This window comes from Puma concolor, chromosome B1 (genome assembly GCF_028749965.1).
Source record: "Puma concolor isolate L17-30 chromosome B1, mPumCon1.1.hap2, whole genome shotgun sequence".
Taxonomy (NCBI): domain Eukaryota; kingdom Metazoa; phylum Chordata; class Mammalia; order Carnivora; family Felidae; genus Puma; species Puma concolor.
Window position 1 is genome coordinate 4,072,943 of NC_141670.1, and position 24,294 is coordinate 4,097,236.

General features: G+C 38.2%; 1 protein-coding gene across 5 annotated transcripts in view; it reads right to left on the reverse strand.

Moving 5' to 3' along the window:
- The window catches only part of CSMD1 (CUB and Sushi multiple domains 1), a 2,044,057-nt gene that overhangs the window by 1,413,233 nt on the left and 606,530 nt on the right, over positions 1–24,294 (reverse strand). For all 5 annotated transcript variants that reach the window (XM_086703086.1, XM_086703088.1, XM_086703085.1 and 2 more), the window contains one exon: positions 18,771–18,883. In XM_086703086.1, the coding sequence (XP_086559212.1) occupies positions 18,771–18,883 (113 nt within the window). The remainder of the gene's footprint in view (positions 1–18,770; positions 18,884–24,294) is intronic.

The following is a 24,294-nucleotide window of genomic DNA, read 5'->3' on the forward strand; positions in this document are numbered from 1 at the left end:
TATTCTCTCACCTGCAACTACATTTCTCTCCTGCTTCTCCATGATCCATACCTAATGGCCCTTCTTATCTTCCTGGGGTCTAAACCCTGGAGTAACCAAAGATGTCTTGGCCCCTTCACTTCATGGGTTTCTTCCTCATTGATGACCCCATCTTATGATTGGCAGCTCCAACATTTCCATTTCCATCCTGCTCCTTGCTCTTGAATTCTATATTGTAGATCCAGTTCCTACATGACATCAGCCTTCAGGTGTATGATTGGCACTTTCATTTAACCTGCCTACAAATGAACTCCTGATCCCCACCCCCAACCTGTCAGTGGGAGCCTAATGTGGTACTTTGAATATATTCTCCATCTCTAAAACCTTGGAGTTATCAGTAACTCATTTCTCATATCTTAATTTATTCAATTAATAAATCACACTGATCCCAATGCTAAAATGTATCCAGAATTAACCATAAACACTCTGTCCCAGGACTTTTCAGCTGCTCTTACTGCGTCCCAGAATGGGATTACCCCAGAAGTACATGTGCTATCACCTTCACCTGTTTCCCAGTGAAAACCTTCCTAAACACCCTATTAAATACTGCAACTCAAGCCCCTAGAATGACAATCTCTATTCTCTTTCCCTGATACACACTTTTTCATATGACCTGGCACCATGTAATATACTATATATTTCAGTCACACATCTGTTTGTGATATGGCTTCTTCCCCTAGAATTAAGAACCATGAGTCCTGAAGTTTACTCTGCTTTGTTCAGTGTTGAATATCTAAGCGCCAGAAAATGTCTAACATATAGTGAGTGGTCAATACATATTTGGAGAACAAAAAGTATCAATTTTATGAAGGGCTCAATACAATAAATACATGTTTCTAGTCGGTCAGTTTTAATATTGGCAAACTATGAGAGTATAGAAGTGCCCTTCAGTGCTAACTTAAATTGAACATAATTTTCTGCTCTGGGTGCTGTAAACACCCTGTGAGCAATGTAATATCCCAAATTCTGAGTGAATGTACCTGACAAATTCATTTCTATTTACAGCGTTTTTACATTTCTCTAAAATGAATAAAAATAGGTGTGTATGTGAAAATCTTTCCACTTTATATAATCATTAGCAAAGGAAATTAAATGTTTTTAAATGATGGTACAGAAATGGGTGAATAAAGTAGATTTTTTAACTCATTAGCCTCTTTTACTTAACATATGTAAATGACATCTTTCAAATACTAGTCACACTGCTGTAACAATTAAAATTTGTTTTCAGGGGCGCCTGGGTGGCGCAGTCGGTTAAGCGTCCGACTTCAGCCAGGTCACGATCTCGCGGTCCATGAGTTCGAGCCCCGCGTCAGGCTCTGGGCTGATGGCTCCGAGCCTGGAGCCTGTTTCCGATTCTGTGTCTCCCTCTCTCTCTGCCCCTCCCCCGTTCATGCTCTGTCTCTCTCTGTCCCAAAAATAAATAATAAAAAACGTTGAAAAAAACATTTAAAAATAAATAAATAAATAAATAAATAAAATTTGTTTTCTGATTACTCATATCATACTTTAACTATATGTTAACTATCTTGACTGTCTCTCCGATGAAATGCCCAGAGTGCCAATGACCTGGGCCGGGTCTATCTCACCAGTAGAATGCAGACATGCCCACAGGCTGGGCTCTGAACCATAGATGGATTCTTCTACCCCCACTAAAATATCCACCCAGCGAGTGCACTGCTTAAGACATTCTCTAGAAAGGGTCTTTTTAAAGTGTCTACAGCGCCACTTTTTTTCTATGTGTGGAGTAGAATTCAGGGAAGAAGCGGGTAGATGGGAAGTGCGTCTACGGGGACGGTCACAGTGTGCAGACCAGAGGGAGAGAGCAAGACAACATCAACACGCCCCACTTCCTGGACCAACACCATCTTGACTGTGCACAGGTGACATTTGTCAGAGAGCGCTGAAACAGGGCAGTCATGTGGCCTGTGGTGGGCTGATAGGGGACTTAATAGGGTTGGGGTAGACCCAGGGCAGTGGAAAGAAAATGGGGAGGATTTAGAGCACTTTTTTTCTCAACAGGTGTCCCAAGGATCCCAACCTCATGAGATACTCATGAAATGAACCTCTACGTCCAATCACATTTGGGGGACGCTGCTCACAGAAGCTCCCTTCTGGAACCCCAGATGATCGTGGGAATATTAAGGATGTTTCTTTACCCCCCACCTTCAACTTTAGCTGTACCATCGTGTCAAGAAACTTGTCCAGTTGTATTTAAGCCCGTATTTTCCAATCACTTCACTTTTAGTCTAACACTTATTAAAATTCCATGCATGTGTTTTGCATGAAACACGTTCACGCAAAAATCGTTACACAGCACAGACATCTATTTAGTGACTGGATATAAATACAAGGATGGGGAAGTGAGAGTGGGGAAAAACATTCATAAAGGTGACGTTTGCTATCATTTAGTAAAAAAAAATTTAAAACTCCATTGAGTTTTAGCTACTAGTAAGATAGGAATTTATATTAAATTCATGGTGGATATTTATATTATACTATTTCTATTACTTGTATTTACATTGTACCAGTACCGACATTGTATTTTATTTATATTATTCTATTCTTGTTTAAAACTTATTTGGAGTGTGTTTAATATTATTACGGCTAATATTATTCAATATAAATTGAATTTGAGTAGCTGTAAGCAGGATCTAAACTAAGAACCTTCTAGCACTACCAGAGAATGGTGCCAGGAGGGACAAAGACTGACACTCACTCTGGACCAGACACTTTCCTAAACAGTTTTCATCTGATTCACTCATGGATTCTTCCAAATGGCCTATGAACCCATTCATTCTATCATCATCCCAGTTTTAAAATGCGGAAACTCAGGAACTCAGTGATTTGCAAACAAAACAAAACAAAACAAAAACAAAAAAACAAACAAACAAAACAAACAAACAAACAAAAACAACAGGAAGTATTAAAGCGGAAGTTCAGACACAGGAGTTAATTCCAGAACCCACACACCACAACCCCTGTGCCATACACACGTCCCATCAGTGCAGCACTGTGGCCGTATATTAGGCAGAAAAGGGGATCCTAGACTTCTGTGTTCTTCATCCACCAGCTAACATCTGGAATGTCCTCTCGCTTCAGAAAAGACATATCAACCCAATGTGTTTTACTCAAAAGCAGGTTATGGTCTATTATTTATTAAAAGTGATGGTTTTCCATGAACTGGGAATGTTTAGCTAAAGTAAAGTAAGAAGTAAACACGGAAATAATAATTATCCTAACAGATGGAAGGGCTTGCCATCTATTTTTAGATTCTGTACCTTTTTTGCTTCTCAATTGTCCGCAAGTAGGAATAGTTTTAAAATCTGACAGCAGCCTCTCCTAGCTGCACGGCCACAAACACATTGCTTACCTTCAGTTCCACACTTACAAAATGGGGATTTTAATTTCCATCGATTTTAGGGTGCCCTTAAAGAGTCAAATGAGACCACGTAAGACTCCTCTCAGTTCAGCGCCATGAAACCATCACCCAGGATTCAGAATTACCCTAAAAGTTTAAGGTTATTGTTGTTGTTTTTGTTGTTTATGATCAAAACAAAACAGGCGGCTTTGAGCAGCACTGCACTATCCCTGTGCAAGACACATAACCCTTGTCATCGGTAAGCTCCGAAAGAGAGGATGCGTTTTTCACAAAGCCATCCTTAGAGTTAGCACAAGCATAAAAAAATGCTTTAGATATTTGTGAGTTCGGCCAGTGGTTTCCTACAAATACTCTGAGCCAGAGCGGTGCATGCCTTGACAGTCACCTTAGAAGGGAGCCATTCAGTGGTTTAGAAACAACCGTGGTTATTTTTAGTCCATCCTAAGTAACATTCGCTCTGCGAAGTGTTTTGCTTCCCTCAATTAGTATTCTGAGTAATGTCTTATGTTCTGATAGCCTGTCCTGGAACAGGCATGAGTGTGACCAGGGAGAGGGCAATTCATTGAGACTGGCTTCTGTTAGAACTGGCTGCTGGAAACAATGCCAACGATTTTATTTTTGGTCTATTAGTAAAATGACAGCACTAATTCGTTTCACAGAGGAACCAAACAGCTGTCAGATGGCAGTGAGCTTAATAGTACACATATTACAATTTAGTTATGCTGAGTGGGGTTTTTCCGCTGGCACAGTTTTATACTGTAAAGCGCTCCCAGCCCTTTCCAAACTGTGCAAGTGACTTTCGTGGGGCACTTGTCCTCAGCGAGCGCAATTCTAAATGTAAACCATTCACCGTTGGACCTCCGTGTGCTAATTCACCACATTCAAAATGACAAGATGTCGGCAAAGGTAAAGGACAAACAGACATTCTAGGAAAATTATTTTTAAAACTCGACTTTTCCCCCAACCACACAAAAATCGTATCTCATAGCCACCTCTTTCTCCCGTGTCTTCTGCAAGCCCTTCCCCGGGCATCGATGGGTGGGAAGTAGGGATGTGATTAGTTGACCTTACATTTCATACTAAGAAGTTTAAGGAGTTCCTGTGGGGTCGAAATCAAAGTGCAATGTCTGTGGGCGTGGGAGCCTCTGAGAAGAACATATGCCCAGAAAGGAAACTTGGAAAGCTGAGACTAGATGCACAATTGGAAATGTAAACACACTCACTGACCCTGTGTTACACACAAAAACACAAAGGTAAAAATTGAAACAAGCTCTGTGGAAAGCAATAGCAGAGAACGTGTTGACGGCCAACTTCAAAATGATTTAATTTTCCAAAGCCCTGAGTCTCCTGGTGTGTGAGGCAGGTGATTCACAAGGTTGTCTTGTCAGTTAGAGCCTAACAATTAGACTGTGTTACAGGCAGGCCCCCTGCAAGAGCCACTGACTTTTCCTACCGGGTATTTATTTAGAGGGTGGGTCAAATAATGAAACCAAACTGTCCCAGGAGGAATTAATACCAGGCTTCCAAGCGAAGGAAAGAGTCCTGGCTTTAGAGAAGGAGTCCCATATCATGGCCACCTATCTTTGGGAATAAAGTTTTACTGTAATGTGAGCATGCTCATTCATGTGGCCTTGATGTAGAGCATTCATATCCTAGCACCAATGCTGGGGTTGAGACAGAGACCAGATATACTGCAAAGCCAAGAGAAGTTACAGTTTGGCCCTTCACAGAAAAAGTTCGTCAGTTTGCAAAGCCAGAACAAGTTACAATCCAGCTCTTTTCAAAACGAGTTGGCCAGTATTCTTCTGACTGATCGCCCTGGAATTTCAACTCCTCTCTGCTCCTGAATGGCAATGTTACATTGGGAAAGTTACCATATGTCTGGGGGTAACTCTAGAGGAATAAAGTAATTACTTACCAAGTTCTAAGGATTCAATGAAAGTGAATGTACAATAAAGTCTTCTGGTTTTCAATTTTAAAGTGTGAATGCGACCCTGTGGCATCTTGTAGTGAAGTTGTTGCAAACGGAAACAATCGCATTGTAGGTGGTTAAAATACTGCCTAAAGTGCGTCGTAAAACGTGAACGCTGTATGTAATGTTGTATTTCATTGTACTGTCGTATTTTGTTCATTGTTTAAATTGAAAGTACAAACGGTCTCTGCTTATTTTACAGGGTAGTTTACACATGAAATGGCACTTCACTTAATTTTTCAGGAACCTCAGTAATAAATAAGGATTCGTTGTAAACACATGCCATCTAGTTCCTCTGATTCGGTGAGGTTGATGCAAAAATAATGCATTATCAGTGTTCTCGTGATTCATGCATATCAACTTTTCTTCCAAAAAAGAGTCAAGCAAATACGTAAATTTTGATACACATGTCAAAATTGTGCCATATGGGAAGGTTTCAGGCAAGTGTGAAAGTCTTCAAAAATGAAAAATAAGACGTGGAATGTTAAAATTCCGTTTTTATGAGTTAAGATGGATAACACATCCAAAGCCGAAACCGTTCACCATCTTATTCCTGCACAAAATCTCCCATTTGTTACCCTCCTACACTTGGGCAGAGCTGCGGGAGGAAATGACAGTGTCCCCACACACCAGCTGTCTGTTCACCCACCCTGCTCTCTTCCCACATGGAGCTTTCCATTCCATTATTCTAATATTTAAACATAAATTTGAGCAAAAAATTACACACCTGATTCGAAAAATCAAAATTAAAACTTGAGGATGTACTTGATTAAAATCACTTCAGAAGCTTAATGGGATGTATATAAATTAATGTGTTGCAAGTTGACAGGCCCCAGGCCACTCTTTTGCTCATTAAATGATATATTTTCTCTCTGAGGATATGCAAGAATTACAAGGTTCCATTTTGTAAGAACCAATGTCAAGAATGTCTGCAAGGAAGTTAGTTACGGCAAACATGGAGGCCATCTAGAAAGGGCATTTTGCCTCTACTGTCATGGAATGGATACTTGGGCAGCACAGATTTTCCTCAATCGGGTTTCAGAGAAAAGATTCAGGAGAACACAAATAAAAAGAAGAAATTCTTAGCTTTCTTGATTTAGAAGCTTAATTTCTCTATGTACCTTATTCTTTTGATCAATGCTTGGATTCAATCAAAGATGTTTCCTATTTTGGTTTATGCGACTCTGGTTGGCACCAAGGAATAAGAGGTGACATAAACCTTTAAAATAATAAGAGATAGGCGGTTTTCTAGAAATCTAAATCTGTTCTAAAAATAGAGAAATTGCACAAACTCATAGTGCAACTGCATATGATGCCTTTTCAAGCTAATCAATAAAACCAGTGCCTCATTTTGTTGAAACTAAGAATAAACCCCTAATGGGCCTTTTCTTGGAATACAAATTCTATAGCGATCACCATCATAGCTATTATTCAGAAGAGATTGTAGATCGCCATTTTCCGACTAATTTAAAGGAAACAACAAACACGAAGAAACTGTCTAATAAATGTTGGAAACTTCTTAGACTAACATACCCTTTAAAAAGATGCTTAGATTTGGGGCACCTGGGTGGTTCAGTCGGTTGAGCGTCCGACTTCGGCTCAGGTCGTGATCTCACAGCTTGTGAGTTCGAGCCCCACCCCAGGCTCTGGGCTGGGGATCCTGATGGCTCGGATCCTGGAGCCTGCTTCGGATTCTGTGCCTCCCTCTCTCTCTGCCCCTAACCCACTCACATTCTGTCTCTGTCTCTTTCAAAAAATAAACATTAAAAAAAAAAAAACATGCTTAGATTTGACAACACAGATGCCTGTTTGACATTCAGTGACCACCAACCTAAGGTAGCAAGAATATCAGAAATGATAATAAATTTACATGCTAAGCTCAAAGGAATGGAAATAAATTCTGACTCTCCTGTAGACTGGTTTAAGAACCCTGCCAATAAACATTTATATCTCTTTTCACCATTTGGATGCATATTTGGTATTTCTTTCACCATACATCAGAGTGTGAAGAACTAACTTTTTTAAAGCCTTTTACATCTAGCTACAGACTGCTTATATTTAATGGAACATACATATCTTTCACAAAAGGACCTGAAGACGGGAGACATTTCTCTCATTTTTTTTAAGTTAAAAAAATTTTTTTTAATATTTATTTATTGTTGAGAGAGACAGAGACAGAGCTTGAGTCGGGGAGGGGCAGAGCGAGAGGGAGACACGGAATCCGAAGCAGGCTCTGGGGTCCAAGCTGTCAGCACAGAGCCCGATACAGGGCTCGAACCCACAGACGGCGAGATCATGACCTGAGCCAAAGTCGGATGCCCAACCGACTGAGCCACCCAGGCGCCCCTCTCTCATTATTTTTAAAACTAATATGATTTTTTATTTATCTATTCCAATTGTAAGATTTTTGTTCTAATATAAATACTTAGCATTCATTTCCAGCATTCTCGGACACTTCTCGTTTCAATGCATGCACGGTTTTTCTTTTCATAATCTGAAGCGAGCCCATGCTTTCGCATCTTTTCTCTGAGTTACCACAAACCAACTATAACGAGTAGCACCAGTAAAAAAACAAAATCCCCTGTGATGTCTATCCTATATCCCTCTCATTTTAAAGTAAATAGTGAACAAGTCAACAAAACCACTGCAAACATACCTACACAAAGGAGCTGAGATTGGAGAAGAATTGAAAAGTAACCCTAACCACCACGTGCAACTTCCTAGCTTGTCCAACAACCAGCAAATACCACCCCACACCTCCACTGGGACACAATGGTGTTGCGGATTCTCACTTAGAAAAGCCGAGAATCATCGACCCCTGGCCATTTTCTTTGCCAGGTGAAAAAGAGGAAGAGACACAAAGCATAGAGAAGGGGGGGCAGTAGACACAGGTGTCCAGGAACAGGATGGCCAAGAGTATATTCGCGCACGCGAGAGGGGCACAAGCAGTGAAGAACAACGCTACAGAACTCACAGTTTGAAGCCACAGTCACACACTATACTTGCTGAGGTCACCTTTGATGCCAACCGGCAGAATGAGAAGCACAGATCAAAATCTTTACACACCAGAGGCCGAGCCCAAACGGTTGCAGCAGCTAAATTTCTGTCTCACGGCAACTCTGTGAAGCAGATGCTACTCACTGTTTATTGCAACGAGGAATCTGACATCGTCACCGCTTATGTAACACAAGCAAGGGTCACGCTTGTAGTGACTGGGAAACTGGATTAACCCACACCTCAGGATCCAAGCCGTCACCCACATGGACACATTTAAATTATTAGCTTCCCCTAACGCTTTTCATTCCTAGCACCCAGACAATAGATGGCCAAGGGTTGATGGTGTTTTGATGGAGAGAGAGGCCATCTCATTTCCAGGGAATTGAGTCACACATTACTGATCCATGGCAGGGAAAAGAAAGGAAAGAAGGAAGGAAGGAAGGAAGGAAGGAAGGAAGGAAGGAAGGAAGGAAGGAAGGAGGAAGGAAGGAAGGAAGGAAGGAAGGAAGGAAGGAAGGAAGGAAGGAAAGAAAGAGAGAAAGGAAGGAAGAAAAAGAAAGAAAGAAAGAAAGAAAGAAAGAAAGAAAGAAGGAGGAAGGAAGGAAGGAAGGAAGGAAAGAAAGAAAGAGAGAAAGGAAGGAAGAAAAATAAAGAAAGAAAGAAAGAAAGAAAGAAAGAAAGAAAGAGGAAGGAAGGAAGGAAGGAAAGAAAGAAAGAGAGAAAGGAAGGAAGAAAAAGAAAGAAAGAAAGAAAGAAAGAAAGAAAGAAAGAAAGAAAGAAAGAAAGAAAGAGAAAGAAAAGAAAGAAAGGAAGGAAGGAAGGAAGGAAGGAAGGAAAAGAGAGAGACTATGAAAACAACACTCAGTCTCATAATTTTTGTTAGTAAAGGTTCATCTTAAATAACGATCAATTTTCTTTTTCAAACATTACCCAAGGTTCCTTGTTACCAAATATTGTTTGTACATGAGCCAACACGCAAGGAGCAAATTGACCAATCCAGAGAATGTTAAAAAAAAAAAAAAAAAAATCAACAGAAGGAAAAAAACAATCTTGAGAGATGAGTTGGTACAAAGAATAAAATAAATTGTAATCAAGAGCAAATATTTTAAGAAATGCAAGTATAATGACTCATGGTTTGGGAATTCCCATTAAGGACAAATAGTAACCAATCCTTATTTTGTTTGAGAATAACGATTTGGAAGATGCCTCTTCTATGGAATTGGTCTGCCCTTTATTGTGTCCCTTTCAGACAGGCTACTGTTTCTGTGTGCAGATTTTCAGTGAGTATACATTGTTTTCTCTTATTTTCAAAAGAAAAAAAAAATCTCAGCTACACTGACGGCCTTCGAGGCCATTAAGTCAGTCGTTTGAAAATAATATAATATTGAAAAACTTTTGATTACCTGGTTCTACTTTTCATGCAACTTCCAGGTAAGAGCCAGAGATTCACTTAAGAATATTAATTTCCTCATCCTCTTCAGAAATATCTTCCTTTACGATGTTCATTATTTAATTTTTTAATGCTCCTTGCAATCGGCTGAATCATGCAACTATATGGAGAAAACTCCAACAGTCCTTCCTCCTAATTCCTCCCTGTTCCAAATCTTCCCCAAACAAATGCAGGCTGACAATTCAGGTATTCTACAATTTCCCGAATGTTCACACCAGCCTGCATGTGTGTAGATACGTGTGCATATATGCAATGCACATACCAGCATGCATGTGTAGATACATGTGCATATACACAACACGCATACGTGAGACATGCATCCTCAGACACACACACGTGCGTGCACGCCTAGGCAAGTACTTCAAAAACATTTTTTGCCAAAATGGGATTATACAGCATTTTCTTCCCTTTCCTATGTTGCGGAAATCCCTTCGTATCCATGCGTATAGGACTACACTAAATCTTTTTAATAGTACAAGCACTTTGAAAAAAACTATTTCTTTATGGTGTTGCTTGAAGCAAAATGGTACATGGCAATAGAACGAGAGGGTGTGTGTGTGTGTGTGTGTGTGTGTGTGTGTGTGTGTGTGTAAGGCATAAGTTTGGCTCAATATCTCTCAACAGGCTGCACAGCACAATTTATTATTTTAATGAATTTATAGCAATCTACTCCTACTGAATCAGAAACTAAATTTTCTAGTACATGGAGAGCAGATTTCATCTCCCTGGGGTAAATGCACATTAATTAAGTTCACAGAGCCAATATATAAAATCAAAATGCCAAATTAATAAATTACAACTCACAGCAACTAGACTATTTTCATTGATACAACAGTCGTTTTTCTAACACGGGAGGCCTATATACGAAGGCAAATTGCAACCTGAAGGCTTCTTGCTTAAACATGGAATCCGAACAACAGAAATAAATAAGAGAAGCGATAGAAATCAGATAAAAGAACATCTGATGCCGCAGGTGAGCAAAGCTCATTCCATCAATCTACACACGTCATTCTGACCTTTCCGTTAGTTATGGAACTCCTGGGGACTTGATGGAGTCTATGAAATGTTTTCCACAGAAAAACACACACGCAAAATTGTGCATGTAATATCACAGCCTCATGGAAATTGAGATGATCCATGACCCCCAAATTAGCAGCGAGAGATAGAGTATAGGGACAGCCTCATAATGGATTGGATGATTAAAGTGGACTCCCTTCATCCACACCCCCAACAGGGATGACTGTTCAAGGGACTCTCAGACTCAACGATCTTGTAACCGAGTGCACAACTCCTCTTGGTTGACCTTGACTGGACATGGCTTTGCCTCTGGCAATGTGTTTTGCTGCTGGCACTTATTTTAATTTCTATTCTTTCATTGGATGTATCAATAGCCATGGGTTATATATAAGCCTTGCTAGACTGTTTAAACTCATTTCTTTGTGACAGGTCCGCATCTCTTCTCTCCGCATCATCATTTGATTGCATTCACATTGTACTTTCAGAAAGTAATCATATTTCTCCCATGGTTGTGCTTTTCCGAAGTGTTAGTACTGATATTACTAACAGCAATAATTATTTTCAAGTGTCGTTCTAAAATCTTTGATTAGCGGTTCTCACGTAGCTACTGTTGAAAATCCCTGCAAATCAGGAAGAAGTGCATCTAGAGAAGGTCTGATATGAGGGCCAACAGCTCTGCTCGCTACAAGGTGAAAGTAGGTAAGCAAAGGTCACCCCACCAAAGGTCCATGTGTACCTGGGTTTGCCAACCCACACCATCTAAATAGTCAAGAGGAATGTGATTCTAGCAGTTCCTCATTTGTTTCAGCCTCTATTACTGTTATAAACTCAAGATAATGTTCGAGTGTCAGCTAATGGACAGCTAACCGCTGTTCCTTTGCCATCGCTTTCTTTAGTCAGAAATGTCTCTCTCTTTCCAGGTGGGTCATTCATGTTTCACGCTTTAATTCAAGTTGAGTTTGGATAATCACTTCAAGGGAGAAATAAATCAGGGCTGACATTCTAAATAAAGCTTTGAGCTTGAAGGGTAATAATCTAGCTGCTCTTTCTAAGTCCAGATCCACGCATGTTAAAGGAAAGAAAATTCTGCTTGAGGGATGTGTCAGAGGGAAATGCCGAATATATTCAGTCAACGTGAGACACGTTGTTGATCCGGAGCCCCACCCCGGCCCCGGAGTTTATGACTTAGTGCAACCCAGATGCAAAGGTCTGCTTGGAGCCGAGTTTCCCTTCTCCGTGGTGAAAATCGAAGTGGTTGATTTGAAACCACCGAAACCACATGAAACCACATGAAAACGTTGGCCATTCACATCCACGAAATAAATGTATCATAAAAGAAATGAATCCATTTGAAGTTCTCACAAGTTTAATTTAATGGCCTATATTAAGTCCATTATCTTTTAAACATGAACAGTTTTAGCACAGCGTGGACCACCTTAACTCTTGGTCTTTAAATCACTCCAGTGCTGTTTTAGAAGCTTCTAGATGAGAGGATGTGTTAACCAGAGGGAGAATCAAATTCACATCAGTTAACTGGGACACTTATTGGTGGCTTTCCTTTTAGATATTGAGGGGACAAAATATGAAATACGGCAAGAAATTAAGTTCTGGTTGAATGCAGATTTCTTATCAAAAACTAGTTTTGAATATTTAGTTGGAGGCAAATGTCAAGGATTCAGGCTTTCCATTGGTGCCTGCTAGAATCTGTTAGAGTTAAGGGGCCAAAGACAGAGGAGCATGAGACGTGGTGTACCAAGCGTCAACTAAGGTCTGATGGCCAATGTGCTGTGGGGATTTGGAACTCACCAGCTCCACTTTGCCCCTCTCCTTGGATGGTTTCAGACGCTATGGCCATGATTCAAAAGCCAAAAGGGGACAAAATGGTGACATGGAGGCAGAAAAAAACAGAAAGCTACAGCTCATTTAATAGTCGAGTGAAAATAATTCAGCCTTTTCTTTCGGGATTTCTCAGATGGAGTGGTGTAGGCCAGGGACGAAACCATGTAAACCTGACCCTCTGGCCTCTCCAGGCCCCCGTGAATCCTGAGGAGAATGGGGTCCTGGCATCTCCCCCTCCAGACACCCTTCCATCCACCTCCTCTTGCTGCTACCTTCCTAAAGATGGTACTTTGTTTTGCTCCATATGCTTGATTCTTCCTCACTCAGAAACACCCTCCTTTCACCCATCTTTCCAGAGAACTTCTGTTCCATGCCTGATACAAGGAGGGCGTTTGACACATGAGGCTTTTCAACACTTCATCTGAAATAGAGCCCAAGCATTAATTCCATAATGACCTGCACCTGGTCCCCAACTGCAGCTGACCTTCCCTCTCGGCCTGACCTTGCCAAACACCAAGTACTCTCTATGCGCCATCGAATTCAGGCATTTTCTCCTTCGCTATGGCATCACAACCAACATGCTTCTTTTCCTCTTTGTATTCCTATCACTTAGCTCAGCACTGGGTCTTTGCTCACTGGGAGATGCTCAGGGAAGGCTTACTAAATAAATGAGAGAAAGAATGAATGAGCACATCTGCGTGTCCATTCGCATAGCCACATACATATTCTCCGGTATATATACATGTGTGCATATACACACATATACAACATCCAAATGTATATGTATGTATCTGTATACGTATGTGTGCAAAAACATAATTCTCTGTGTGTATACACACATGTATAAATGCACACTCAGGAGCATGCATTTGCACATGCGTACACAAATGAACTTAGGTATATGAGAGGATGTATGGGGAGTGGTTAAGAACCACAACTTCAGGAAATAGGTAGACTGTGTTTAATCTCTGCTTTCACAGTTTTGTAGCTAAGAGGTGTTTGCAAACTAAATTACTGTAAGTTACGACCTCATTTTCTCTATCTGATGATACTAGGTAACTTTACTTCACTTACAGGAATCTTGTGAGAATTTAATAAAAAATCTATACCGCGTTTATATCATACTACACACACACACACGTGTATCACCTATCTCTCATCTGTCTATCCGCAGATATACATATACCTTAGTAAGCAGAATGTAACTCTATAATTGATAGAATGGATAATTTTAAGACAAAAAAAAAACTTGGAAAAGAACAATTCCTTGAGAAGAGCATTTTATAACCCAGGGGAGGCTCTTAAAGCATTTTCATGGGCAATTGTTTTTTCTCATTCCAGCTAATGAACTGTTTTGTATGAAACACAATTTCCTGCCACAAGCAAATGTTTACTATTTAGTATGTCAAAATCCTCCTCATTATATCACCAGTATTTGTTTCCTTCAAATAGATTCTGATGCTTTCAAATTCTTATATTTCATGCATAAAGTGTAAATGCAGTATATTCAAAGATGGGACCTTGGAAAGCAAATGGAAATGCCGAGTCCTTAAAATCAGTATCTTATGATCAAAATATATGACTGCCTACATTTGTGGTTAACAATTTTCCCTTTGCAGCTACCATGTCAGCCAGGATTTTTAAAGAAATATTAAAAAGAATAGTTTCCCACCATTTATCAATTTTGCCGTAGACAAGAATCAAGTAAAACCTTCCTTCTGTAACCAAACTTAAATATTCATGTCAAAATATGCCTATGATTTTCATTCTGATTTATTTAAAACACCTTCTGTCCCATAGATAAAAAGCATTTGCTAATCGTTCAAAGAAAATATGGTTCTCAACCAATGGAATTACCCTACACGTTCGAACTATGCTGTATACAAGGAAACTATTCATTCTAGTGAGTACACATTGACTCATTAATTTGAACCACAGAGCTGGTATTTTCTACTCAAATTCTATTTCACAGAAAATATGGAATTATTACAAACCAACCAAAGTCCACAAAGACATATTTTAACTGCAAAAATATCTAAAAGGTCAACCTAAATTATGGTAAATGATTTGTGAAAACTACATTTTTTAAAAATTGAATCAAGAATAAAATGATTGAACATCAGTCTATAAAAGTTATGGAACAGTCTGTGAAATATCTGAATGATATCCAGGACAAAAATAAACACATACATTAACGAAGGAAAAGCCATTTAAAGATAAATCAGAATTCAAAATCAAAATAACTAAAATGTCAGGTTGACAAATTTTTATCATATATTCACAAGTGTTTCTAACATTGTATTTACTTTTGTCGCTAGGAAGAGAAACCATTAGAAATAGAAGCACCTTGGGGCACCTAGGTGGCTCAGTTGGTTAAGCATCAGACTTTGTTTGGCTCAGGTCTCTGAGTTCCTAAGTTGGAGCCCCTAGTCGGGCTCTGTGTGGACAGTTCAGAGACTGGAACCTGCTTCAGATTCTGTATCTCTCTCTGTCTCTGCCCTCCCCACTCACACTCTGTTTCTCTCTCTCAAAAATAAATAAATACTAAATACAATTAAGAAATAGAGGCATCACAAAAAAGTAGAGGCATTTCCTTTCAAAAAGTGGAAAAAAATAAGAGTGACAGAGTGACAGGTTTGCTGGGGCACAGTCTCTAGATTTTCATGTCACCATATTGACTTGTTCTCCTTGTACCCAAGTCAAATGATTGCCATGCCTTACCATGAATCTTTGTCATCACATAATATTTACTATGTCTTGACACGCCACATTAAGTTTATGATTTCCTAAATGATATTTTTAATTCATACATAACCTTGATGAAAAAAATGAATTTTTTTTAAGTGACTGAAATCTCAGTGAAAAGTTGACAAACAGATATCTCTGAATAAATGCTACTTACATACATACTCCTTCAATATTGGGCAAATTTAAGAGTTCTGATAGTAATCTATGTCATTGTAAGTTGTGTGTACTCTCTATATTTTCTGTTATAAATTTACCAAAAAATTACGCAATTTCTTTTGTTTATGGTAAAGAACAATGTTCAGTGATGCGACAAGCAAATGTAATATTACAAAACACTCTATTAAATTGGTAACTTCAACTATATTCTGTATTTATATGTTGAAATATGTTGATCTCACCAATAGTCTATAAATTTACTAAGACCCTTAAGGTCTCCATATTTAGAGTTTCAATTACTGCAGATGAGCATTGTTACTGTGAAATTTATAAATATTTCCATTTAATTTCCAGGGTTAAATTCAATGACTGAATGCATTCATTAGAATTTTTAAATTATTGTTTTCATACTCATTATGTAGTATAATATTTTCATGCATGAATAATAATTTATGTAAATAATGCCCATTCTAAATTACTGCCAGAAAAGTACAAAGTTCAGTGCCCGGATTAAGCCTGTTATCAAGGTGATTATGTTTAGAGACAATTTAAAAGTTGAAAAGACTTTCTCCAATTTAAGCAAAGGTGCTTAAATTAAAAATTTAAACATCATTCTGGTAATACTAAATTCTAATTAGAACTAGAAAATATAGTACTAGTTTAAGACTACATAGCATTATGTTTTGAACAAGCTGATCTAGTGTTTTATATCTAAATCAAATTTCCTTTAGAGGTCTTGGATAAGACATCAGAATTTTATTATATGATTTGGTTTATATTAACTATATGATGGACAGGGTCATCAAAATAAAACCTCATGGGAAACAAGGAACCCTGAATCCCTCCAAGGATTCAATGTTCTGGTTCCAAAAAAAAAAAAAAAAATTAGATAATATTCTGACCATTATCATTGGTTCTGCTTTATATTTTATTTGAATAGGCATGTTTGTGTATTTCATGCAGTATCAGTAGTGTTAATAAAATCCACCTTCTCCAGTGACATTGCCTTCAGCTGAATCTAATTTCACTCTGGGCACTTAGACTAGTGAGAAAGCAGTCGGTGCCCTAGTGAAAGCTTTACTCTCTTCTAGATAGATTCTTTAGTCTGTAATCCTCTGTTGAGACTACAGTTAACTTTGTTTATCCAGATAGTACACATTGATTTTCTCAGGAGACCTTTATGCTAATGGAGAAATATTTTTAAATACAGATGTTAAATATTATATAGAATTTTGGTTTTGCTGACAAAGCACTATCTTTTTTTTTTTCCTTTCGAGAAAAAGGCTGTGTCTGCTTGTAAATATCAGACTATATGATAGATATTTAAAATATAAATTTCAAAAAGAGCACGTCCACATAGCAACAGTTTTAAAACGCACATGTCACTTAGCTCCCAGCCCTATTCACTTTTCCACTCATTTTATAAAATAGCTCATAAGTATTTTTTCCAACAGAGACAATCTCACCAATCATGTGTTATATAAAATGACAACGAGCAATACCAACAAAAAATAGCCCAGAAAAGTCCATAGAATTACTCTTTTGACCATCATTCAATACCAACCAAGTCTCCACAACATTTACCTTAGGAAACTGAGCAAAATGTAATATTAAAGTGCCAACTTTGTCTGGAAGGAGACGACAATTGTCACGGCTTCTGAAACAGGGAAGTGTTACCGACCTTCTGAGCAAATGTCAGATATGTTGACTGGACAAGGTAACTTCACAGGCAGCTAGGTAGGGTGCCTTAGAAACACTTTCACAATGTTGAGCGAAAAAGAAATTATGTGAAGTCAGTGTATGTGGAAACTGGTAGGCACGCACAGAGGCAAAAGTTAATAACAGCACCGATCGACCTTAAGTTGGCTTGTTACTCTCCAAATATGAAATGATTCCCCAACGGTAATGGACTTAAACACCTTTAAGTATATTAAATATACTCATGCCAGTTGATATTATATACATATATAGTATATAAGTATATGTACATGTATAATATATATGTATAGTATGATACATATATTTATATAATATGTTTATATACATAAATGCCCTGGCCTGAAAGATATTGCAGTAAGAATAGTAAACAATCCTAAATGTCATTACGCCCAAAACTTTAAATAAAAGCATGAATTTGTCTGTCTACCTATCTGTGCAAAAAACACACGCCACCCTTATGTTTTCTGGTAATTCTATAGTAACTAAATTCAACTGTGTAAAGCGCATGTAGATTTTATCTCTCCACAAAGAGTGATTTTTTTTCCCCCAAGTGCACTGAATACTCCAAATAAAAACATAGGCAGATGTGATCAACCCAGAAACAGGTAAATGGGATCTGCTGTAAATAGAGATTTGCCTAGACCCCTACCCACAGTCTATTTTCAATTCACAGGCTCCAGAGTTTATTTATGCTAAACATAATAGTCTTTGTTTTACCCATGAGAGCAAATCTTGAATACCTCTGTACAACAAGACTAAAACAGACACACCTCAGCATTTACGCTTAGAGTGTTACTAATTTCTTAAAACCGAATGCCTGAAGCGATCATCTCTATTATTTCCTCTCTCAAAGGGCGTACTCTCTTTCACCTTTTCAAAATTTTTGTCCCAAAGTAGTTCAGCGATATCAAGACTCCAAAGGGTACCAGGCACAAACTCTGGAAACACAAGCAAACTCCACATGCCTTCAAATGACCAAACGGCAAAACAAAATCATCTTCTCAATTAAAAGTTTCAGCTTGGACCAGAAAGACTCACAATGGAATTCTCTTTAATTAAGCACTAACTTCATTACTGGCTACCAAAAATTTTAAGACAACACTTCTGAATTGAAAATGATTTTTCACAGAAAAGCAGTCTTGCTAATTGGTATTCAAAATTTTCCAAACTTCTCCACTACATGTCAAAAGAAAAACCACTTCTCCAATTAAAAAGAGCGCTCCCGATAAAGGGAAATTGTAAACACAGGTTTTGTGCTGGGAAATTCGGCAATTAGACTAGACAGTGTTCTGCCATCATCAATATATAAATCTAGAATATAAATGTCAAATATTTATAACATCCAACCACCTCTGAAAAAGCAGCTTGTATTTGCATTAGAATCTTTAATCCAGAGTGGCAAGGGTGAGGTCGTCTGGACAGTATGTGTGTGCAGAGCACATTAAATGTCCTACCTTCATACAGGGCTTTGAAACCTTGGGCACTCACGGCGAAGTCTGTTGTGAACCACAGCGCGAGGATAGATCCTGTGCTGACGATCGAGGACGGCAGCTGAAATCCCGATAATCTAAACCACAAAAAAATACATGAACATGGTTAAAAAGCCTAAATGTGTTATTCAAGCTTATTTGATGAAGTCACTGTGTTTCTTCTTTCCCTGCACTATGTTTGAGACACATCACGAAACAATTACAACTTTCATACCCAAGGTGTTGCCAGGTGATTGAAATTAGGCACATTCAACTAATGGTTTATTTAAATAATTTTGGCAAAAATTCTTTCTTGAAGAAATTGTATAATGCATAAGACAGGGAACGCAAGGCAAAGGCATCCTCGTACGTGCTACATGACAAAATATGATTTTGCACGTACTTTATTATTTTCCTCTTAATTTGTTAGATGGGTTGTCACATCTCATAGTCAATGTGCTTATTCTTACTATCTGCTCAAAATAAATCAGAGCTTTCTTGAAAAGAAAACATACTGGCCACAGCATAATAAACAAAAAACCTATTGTTCCCTTGAGCAGAGGTCAAATGAATTGATTTTAATTTGTGGTTTTCAAGACAAATCTTTTAGATTCTGAGATATGCTTTTCACCTATCACTAGGTTTAGATATATTTAGAAATTTTAATGATGATAGAGTCAGCACTCTGAATGAGTGAACTAGCATAATAATATATACTTTATGCATAATGCGTTATAAAGTTACAGGTTTCCAAAAGGTCAAAGAGACACTTCATCGGTTTATTTTTTACCTAAAGTTTGCTAATTAAGTAGCTTGTCTCTAAATATGTGATTTAGTATAGTGAGAACACAAATCTCTGTCTGAACACAAATCCAAAAGGAGTAAGCCTGAATGTTCATTCCTTTTAGAGAAATTCTGATTTGCCAGTAAGTCTATGGGTATTAAATACCTAATTCCAGCTGCCGTAGGTTTTAGAATCAAACTAAAAACTTGTTAGGGGAAAATAACAAAACAATCGCCAATCACTAAACAGCATAATTCTAAATATCCCTGGATCGAAGAGGAAATGTCAAAGGAAATGAAAAACAAATACCTTGAAATGAATGAAAGTAAAAAGACAAGATAGCAAAAGTTAGAGGACTCAGCTAAGTGCTGAGAGGGAAATTAATAGTATTAAAATATACAGTATAAAAGTGGAAAGATCTCATATTAGGAACCTAAGCTCCCATGTGAAGAACTTAGAAAATAGTGAAATAAACCTAAGGCAAGGAGAAGGCAATACATACAAGATAAACGCAGAAATCAAAGAAACCTAAAACAGAAGAACAGAGAAAAACAATGAAACAAAAGCTAATTCTTTGAAATGATTGACAAAATTAACAACGATCTAGCAAGGCCCACACAAAAATTGTGTGTGTGTGGGGGGGGGGGGGGGGGTAGAAGATATAAACACCGAATACCAGGAATAAAATAGCAAATATTACGAGAGACCACACAGACATAAAATAATAATGGAATACTATTTAAAAAATGCACACATAAATTTAACTTACATGAAATAGGCCACTTCCTATAAAAACACAAACTATCACAACTTTTTGAATACAAAATAGAAAATTTGAATAACCCTGTAACTCTTAAAACTCCCCCAAATAAATCTCCAGGGCCAGGTGGTTTTATAGGAGAATTCTACGCCATGAACTGAATGTTTGTGTCCCCCAAAAGTCATATATTGAAACTGAACTCCCAAGGTGATGATATTTGGAGCTGGGGCCTTTGGGTGGTAATTTATGGGCAGAGCCCCATTAATGGGGTTAGCACCCTTATTAAGGAGACTCCAGAATCCCTTTAATATGCCCTCTGCCATGTGCGGACACAGCAAGAAGATGTTCTCTATGTAACAGAAAGCGCTCACACCAGACACCGAATCAGCTGGAACACGATCTTGAACTTCCCTGTCTCAAGACCCGTGAGAAGTAAATCTGTGTTATTTATAAGCCGCCTTGTCTATGCTATTCTGTTATACACAGACATCTACCCGAATGCACTAAGACATCTACCAAACATTTGAAAAGTTGGCACCAATTTTACACAGTCTCTTCCAGAAAACAGAAGTGGATGGCAACTTCCTTATGTGTTTTATGGCACTAATGTTACGCTGTAACTATGGACTGAACTGTTGCCCCCCAAATTCACATATTGAAGCCCTACCTCTCAATCTAATTGTATTTGGAGACAGGCCTTTTAGGAGTTAAGTAATATGAAATAAGGTCATGGGGTGAGGTCCTAATCTGATAGCATTCGTGGCTTCATAAAAGGAATAGAAACAGAGATTCCACCCCCCCCCCGCCCACCCCCATCATGCTTTCACTTAGCAGAAGCCATATGAGTACATGGAGAGAAGGCAGGTGTGTGCGAGCCAGGACCAGTCCTCACCAGAACCTGATGGTGCTGCACTCTGATACCAGATATCCAACCTCCAGGACTGTGAGAAAATATACTTCCTGTTGTTTAAGCTACTCAGTGGATGGTATTTAATTGTGGCCGCTCAAGCTAAATACCCCGATACCAAATCGAACAAAACCTTTGCGAGATAACAATGGATCAGTAACTGCTCTCACACACATATAGATATGAACATTTTTAACAAAGTAAGAGCACACAGAGGCAACGTATCACACGAATTCTCCAACATAACCAAGCGGTGTTTATTCCAGGGATGTAAGTAGCGTTCAGTATTTGAAAATCAATCAATATAATCTGCCAGCGCGACAGGCTAAAGAATGAAAACACAAGATCATGATAGTCTATGTAGAAAAAAGTATTGCATATACTTAAACACCCAATCGTGAGAAAACCTTCCAGTAAAATATGAATAGAGGAAAACTTCCCCAATTTGACAATGGGTATCTAAAAAAAAAAAAAAAAAAACCTACAGCTAACATGATATTTAATGGTGTAAGACTGAATGCTTCCCCCTAAGACTGAGAACCAGGCAAAAACGTCTGTTCTTGTCACTTGTATCCAACATCGTGCTGGAAGATCTAGCCAGAGCAGGAAGCCAAGTGGAGAAAACAAATGCATATGGATCAGAACATAAGAAAGAAAATCGCCTCTCTTTGCAGAGGACACAATTATCTACATAGACGACATGGGGGAGTCCGTAAGGAAACTCGTGGAGCTAATACTTGAACAAGTGCACAGGATGCAAACGAACATACAAAATTCAACTGTATTTCTGATTCTAGAACTTAACACATGGACACCAAGATTAATTATTACAATGGCATTTATAATCATTCAAAAAAAATGCTTGGCTGTAACAAAACAGGTACAAAACTATCCTCTCAGAATGGTGCTATGGTGACGAAAGATACCAGTAAGAAACTAAACAAATGGAGAAACATATCGTGCTAACAGACTGGAAGCCTCAACACTGTAAAGATATCAATTCTCCCCTAATTTATATACAGGTTTAACACTATTTCTATCAAAATCCCAACAAGATTTTTGGAAGATATATGCAGGATTCTTCTAAAATGGATATGGAAAGCTCCCAAACCTCAATAGAATAGCTTAAATAATTTCAAAAGAAAGAAAGAAAGAAAGAAAGAAAGACCCACATAAATATGTTCCACTGATTTCAAGGTGCTAAGGCAATTCGGTGGAGTAAAGATAACCTTTTGACAAATGATGCTGGAATAAATAGATGTCCAGAGACGAAAATACCAAACGCAAAAATAAGCCTGTACCTAACTCTAATACCTTATATAATAATTAACTCAATATGGATCATGGACATAAATATAAAAGTATAAAAATTTAGAAAAAAGCATACAAGATAATCTAGGACTGACTGAAGAATTCCTAGACTGGACACCCAAAGTATAATCTATTAAAGGAAACACTGATACATCAGGTTTCATAAAAATTATTATTTTTTTTGTCAAAGACCCCATTGACTGGGGTCTAAAGACATGCTAAACACTGATAGAAAGTATCTACAAGCCTCATATCTGACAAAGGATAAGTGTCCAGAATATATAAAGAACATTAAAGACTCAACAGTGAAACAACAAACAATCCAATCAGAAAACAGGCAAAGAACATGAAGTCACTTTATGTAAAACAATACACTTTATGTAAAACAACAAAACTTTATGTAAAGCAAATGGGTACATGAAAAGATTCTCAACATCATTAGCCATTAGAGAAATGCAAATTAAAACCACAAAGAGTTATCACTACTTATGTATTCAGAATGGCTAAAATAAAAAGTAGTGGCAATACGAAAGCTGGCAAGAATGTGGAGAAAATGGATTGTTCTTTTTTTAAAAAGTTGGTTTTTTTAATGTCTATGTATTTAGTTACTTTTTGAGAGAGAGAGAGAAAGAGCATGAGCGGGGAAGGGGCAGAGAGAGAGGGAGACACAGAATCTGAAACAGCTCCGGGCCCCGAGCTGTCAGCACAGAGCCCAGTGTGGGGCTTGAACCCACAAACCATGAAATCACAACCTGAGCTGAAGTCAGACTCTCAACTGACTGAACCACCCAGGTGCCCCATGATTGTTCATTTATCGTTAGTCGTCACAACCACTGTGGAAGCAGTGTGACAGGGGCTTAAAACATTAAATATGAACTAACCAAGCAATTGCTCTCCTCGACATTTACCCCAGAGAAATGAAGATTTATGTTCACACAAAACCTGCACACAAATGTCTAGAGGAGCTTCATTCTTAATAATCAAAAATTGGGAAATGTAGTAATTAAAACAGTATGGCACGGGTAAAAAATACACGCCTAGATCAGTGGAACAGAACAGAAAGCCCATAAATAAACTCACAATAATCTGGCCAGTCTTCAACAAAGGAGGCAAGAATATACACTGGGGAAAAGACAGTCTTTTCAACAAATAGTGCTAGGAAAATTGGACAGCTATATGCAAAAGAATAAAACTGGACCACTTTCCTACAGTACACACAAAAAGAAATTTAGAATGGATAAAAGATCTACATGTGAGGCTCGAAATCATAAAACTCCTGGAAAAAAAAAACATAGGCAGTAATCTCTCTGACATTGACCATAGTAACATTTTTCTAGATATGTCTCCTAAGGCAAAAGAAACAAAAGCAAAATTAAACTATTGGGACTGCACCAAAATAAAAACCTTTGCACAGTGAAGGAAGTCATCCTCAAAACAGAAAGGCAACCTACTGAATGAGAGAAAATATTTGTCAACGATATGTTCCGTAAGGAATTAATATTCAAAATATATAAAGAACTTATACAACTTAACACCAAAAAAAAATGTGATTAAAACATGGGCAGAAGACCTAAATAAACATTTTTCTAAAAACTAAATACAGATGGTCAAGAGACATGAAAAGATGCCCAGCATCCATAATCATTAGAAAAATGCAAATAAAAACCACAATGGTGGCTCAATCGGTTAAGTTACTGACTTCGGCTCAGGTCATGATCTTACGGTTCATGGGTTCAAGCCCTGCATC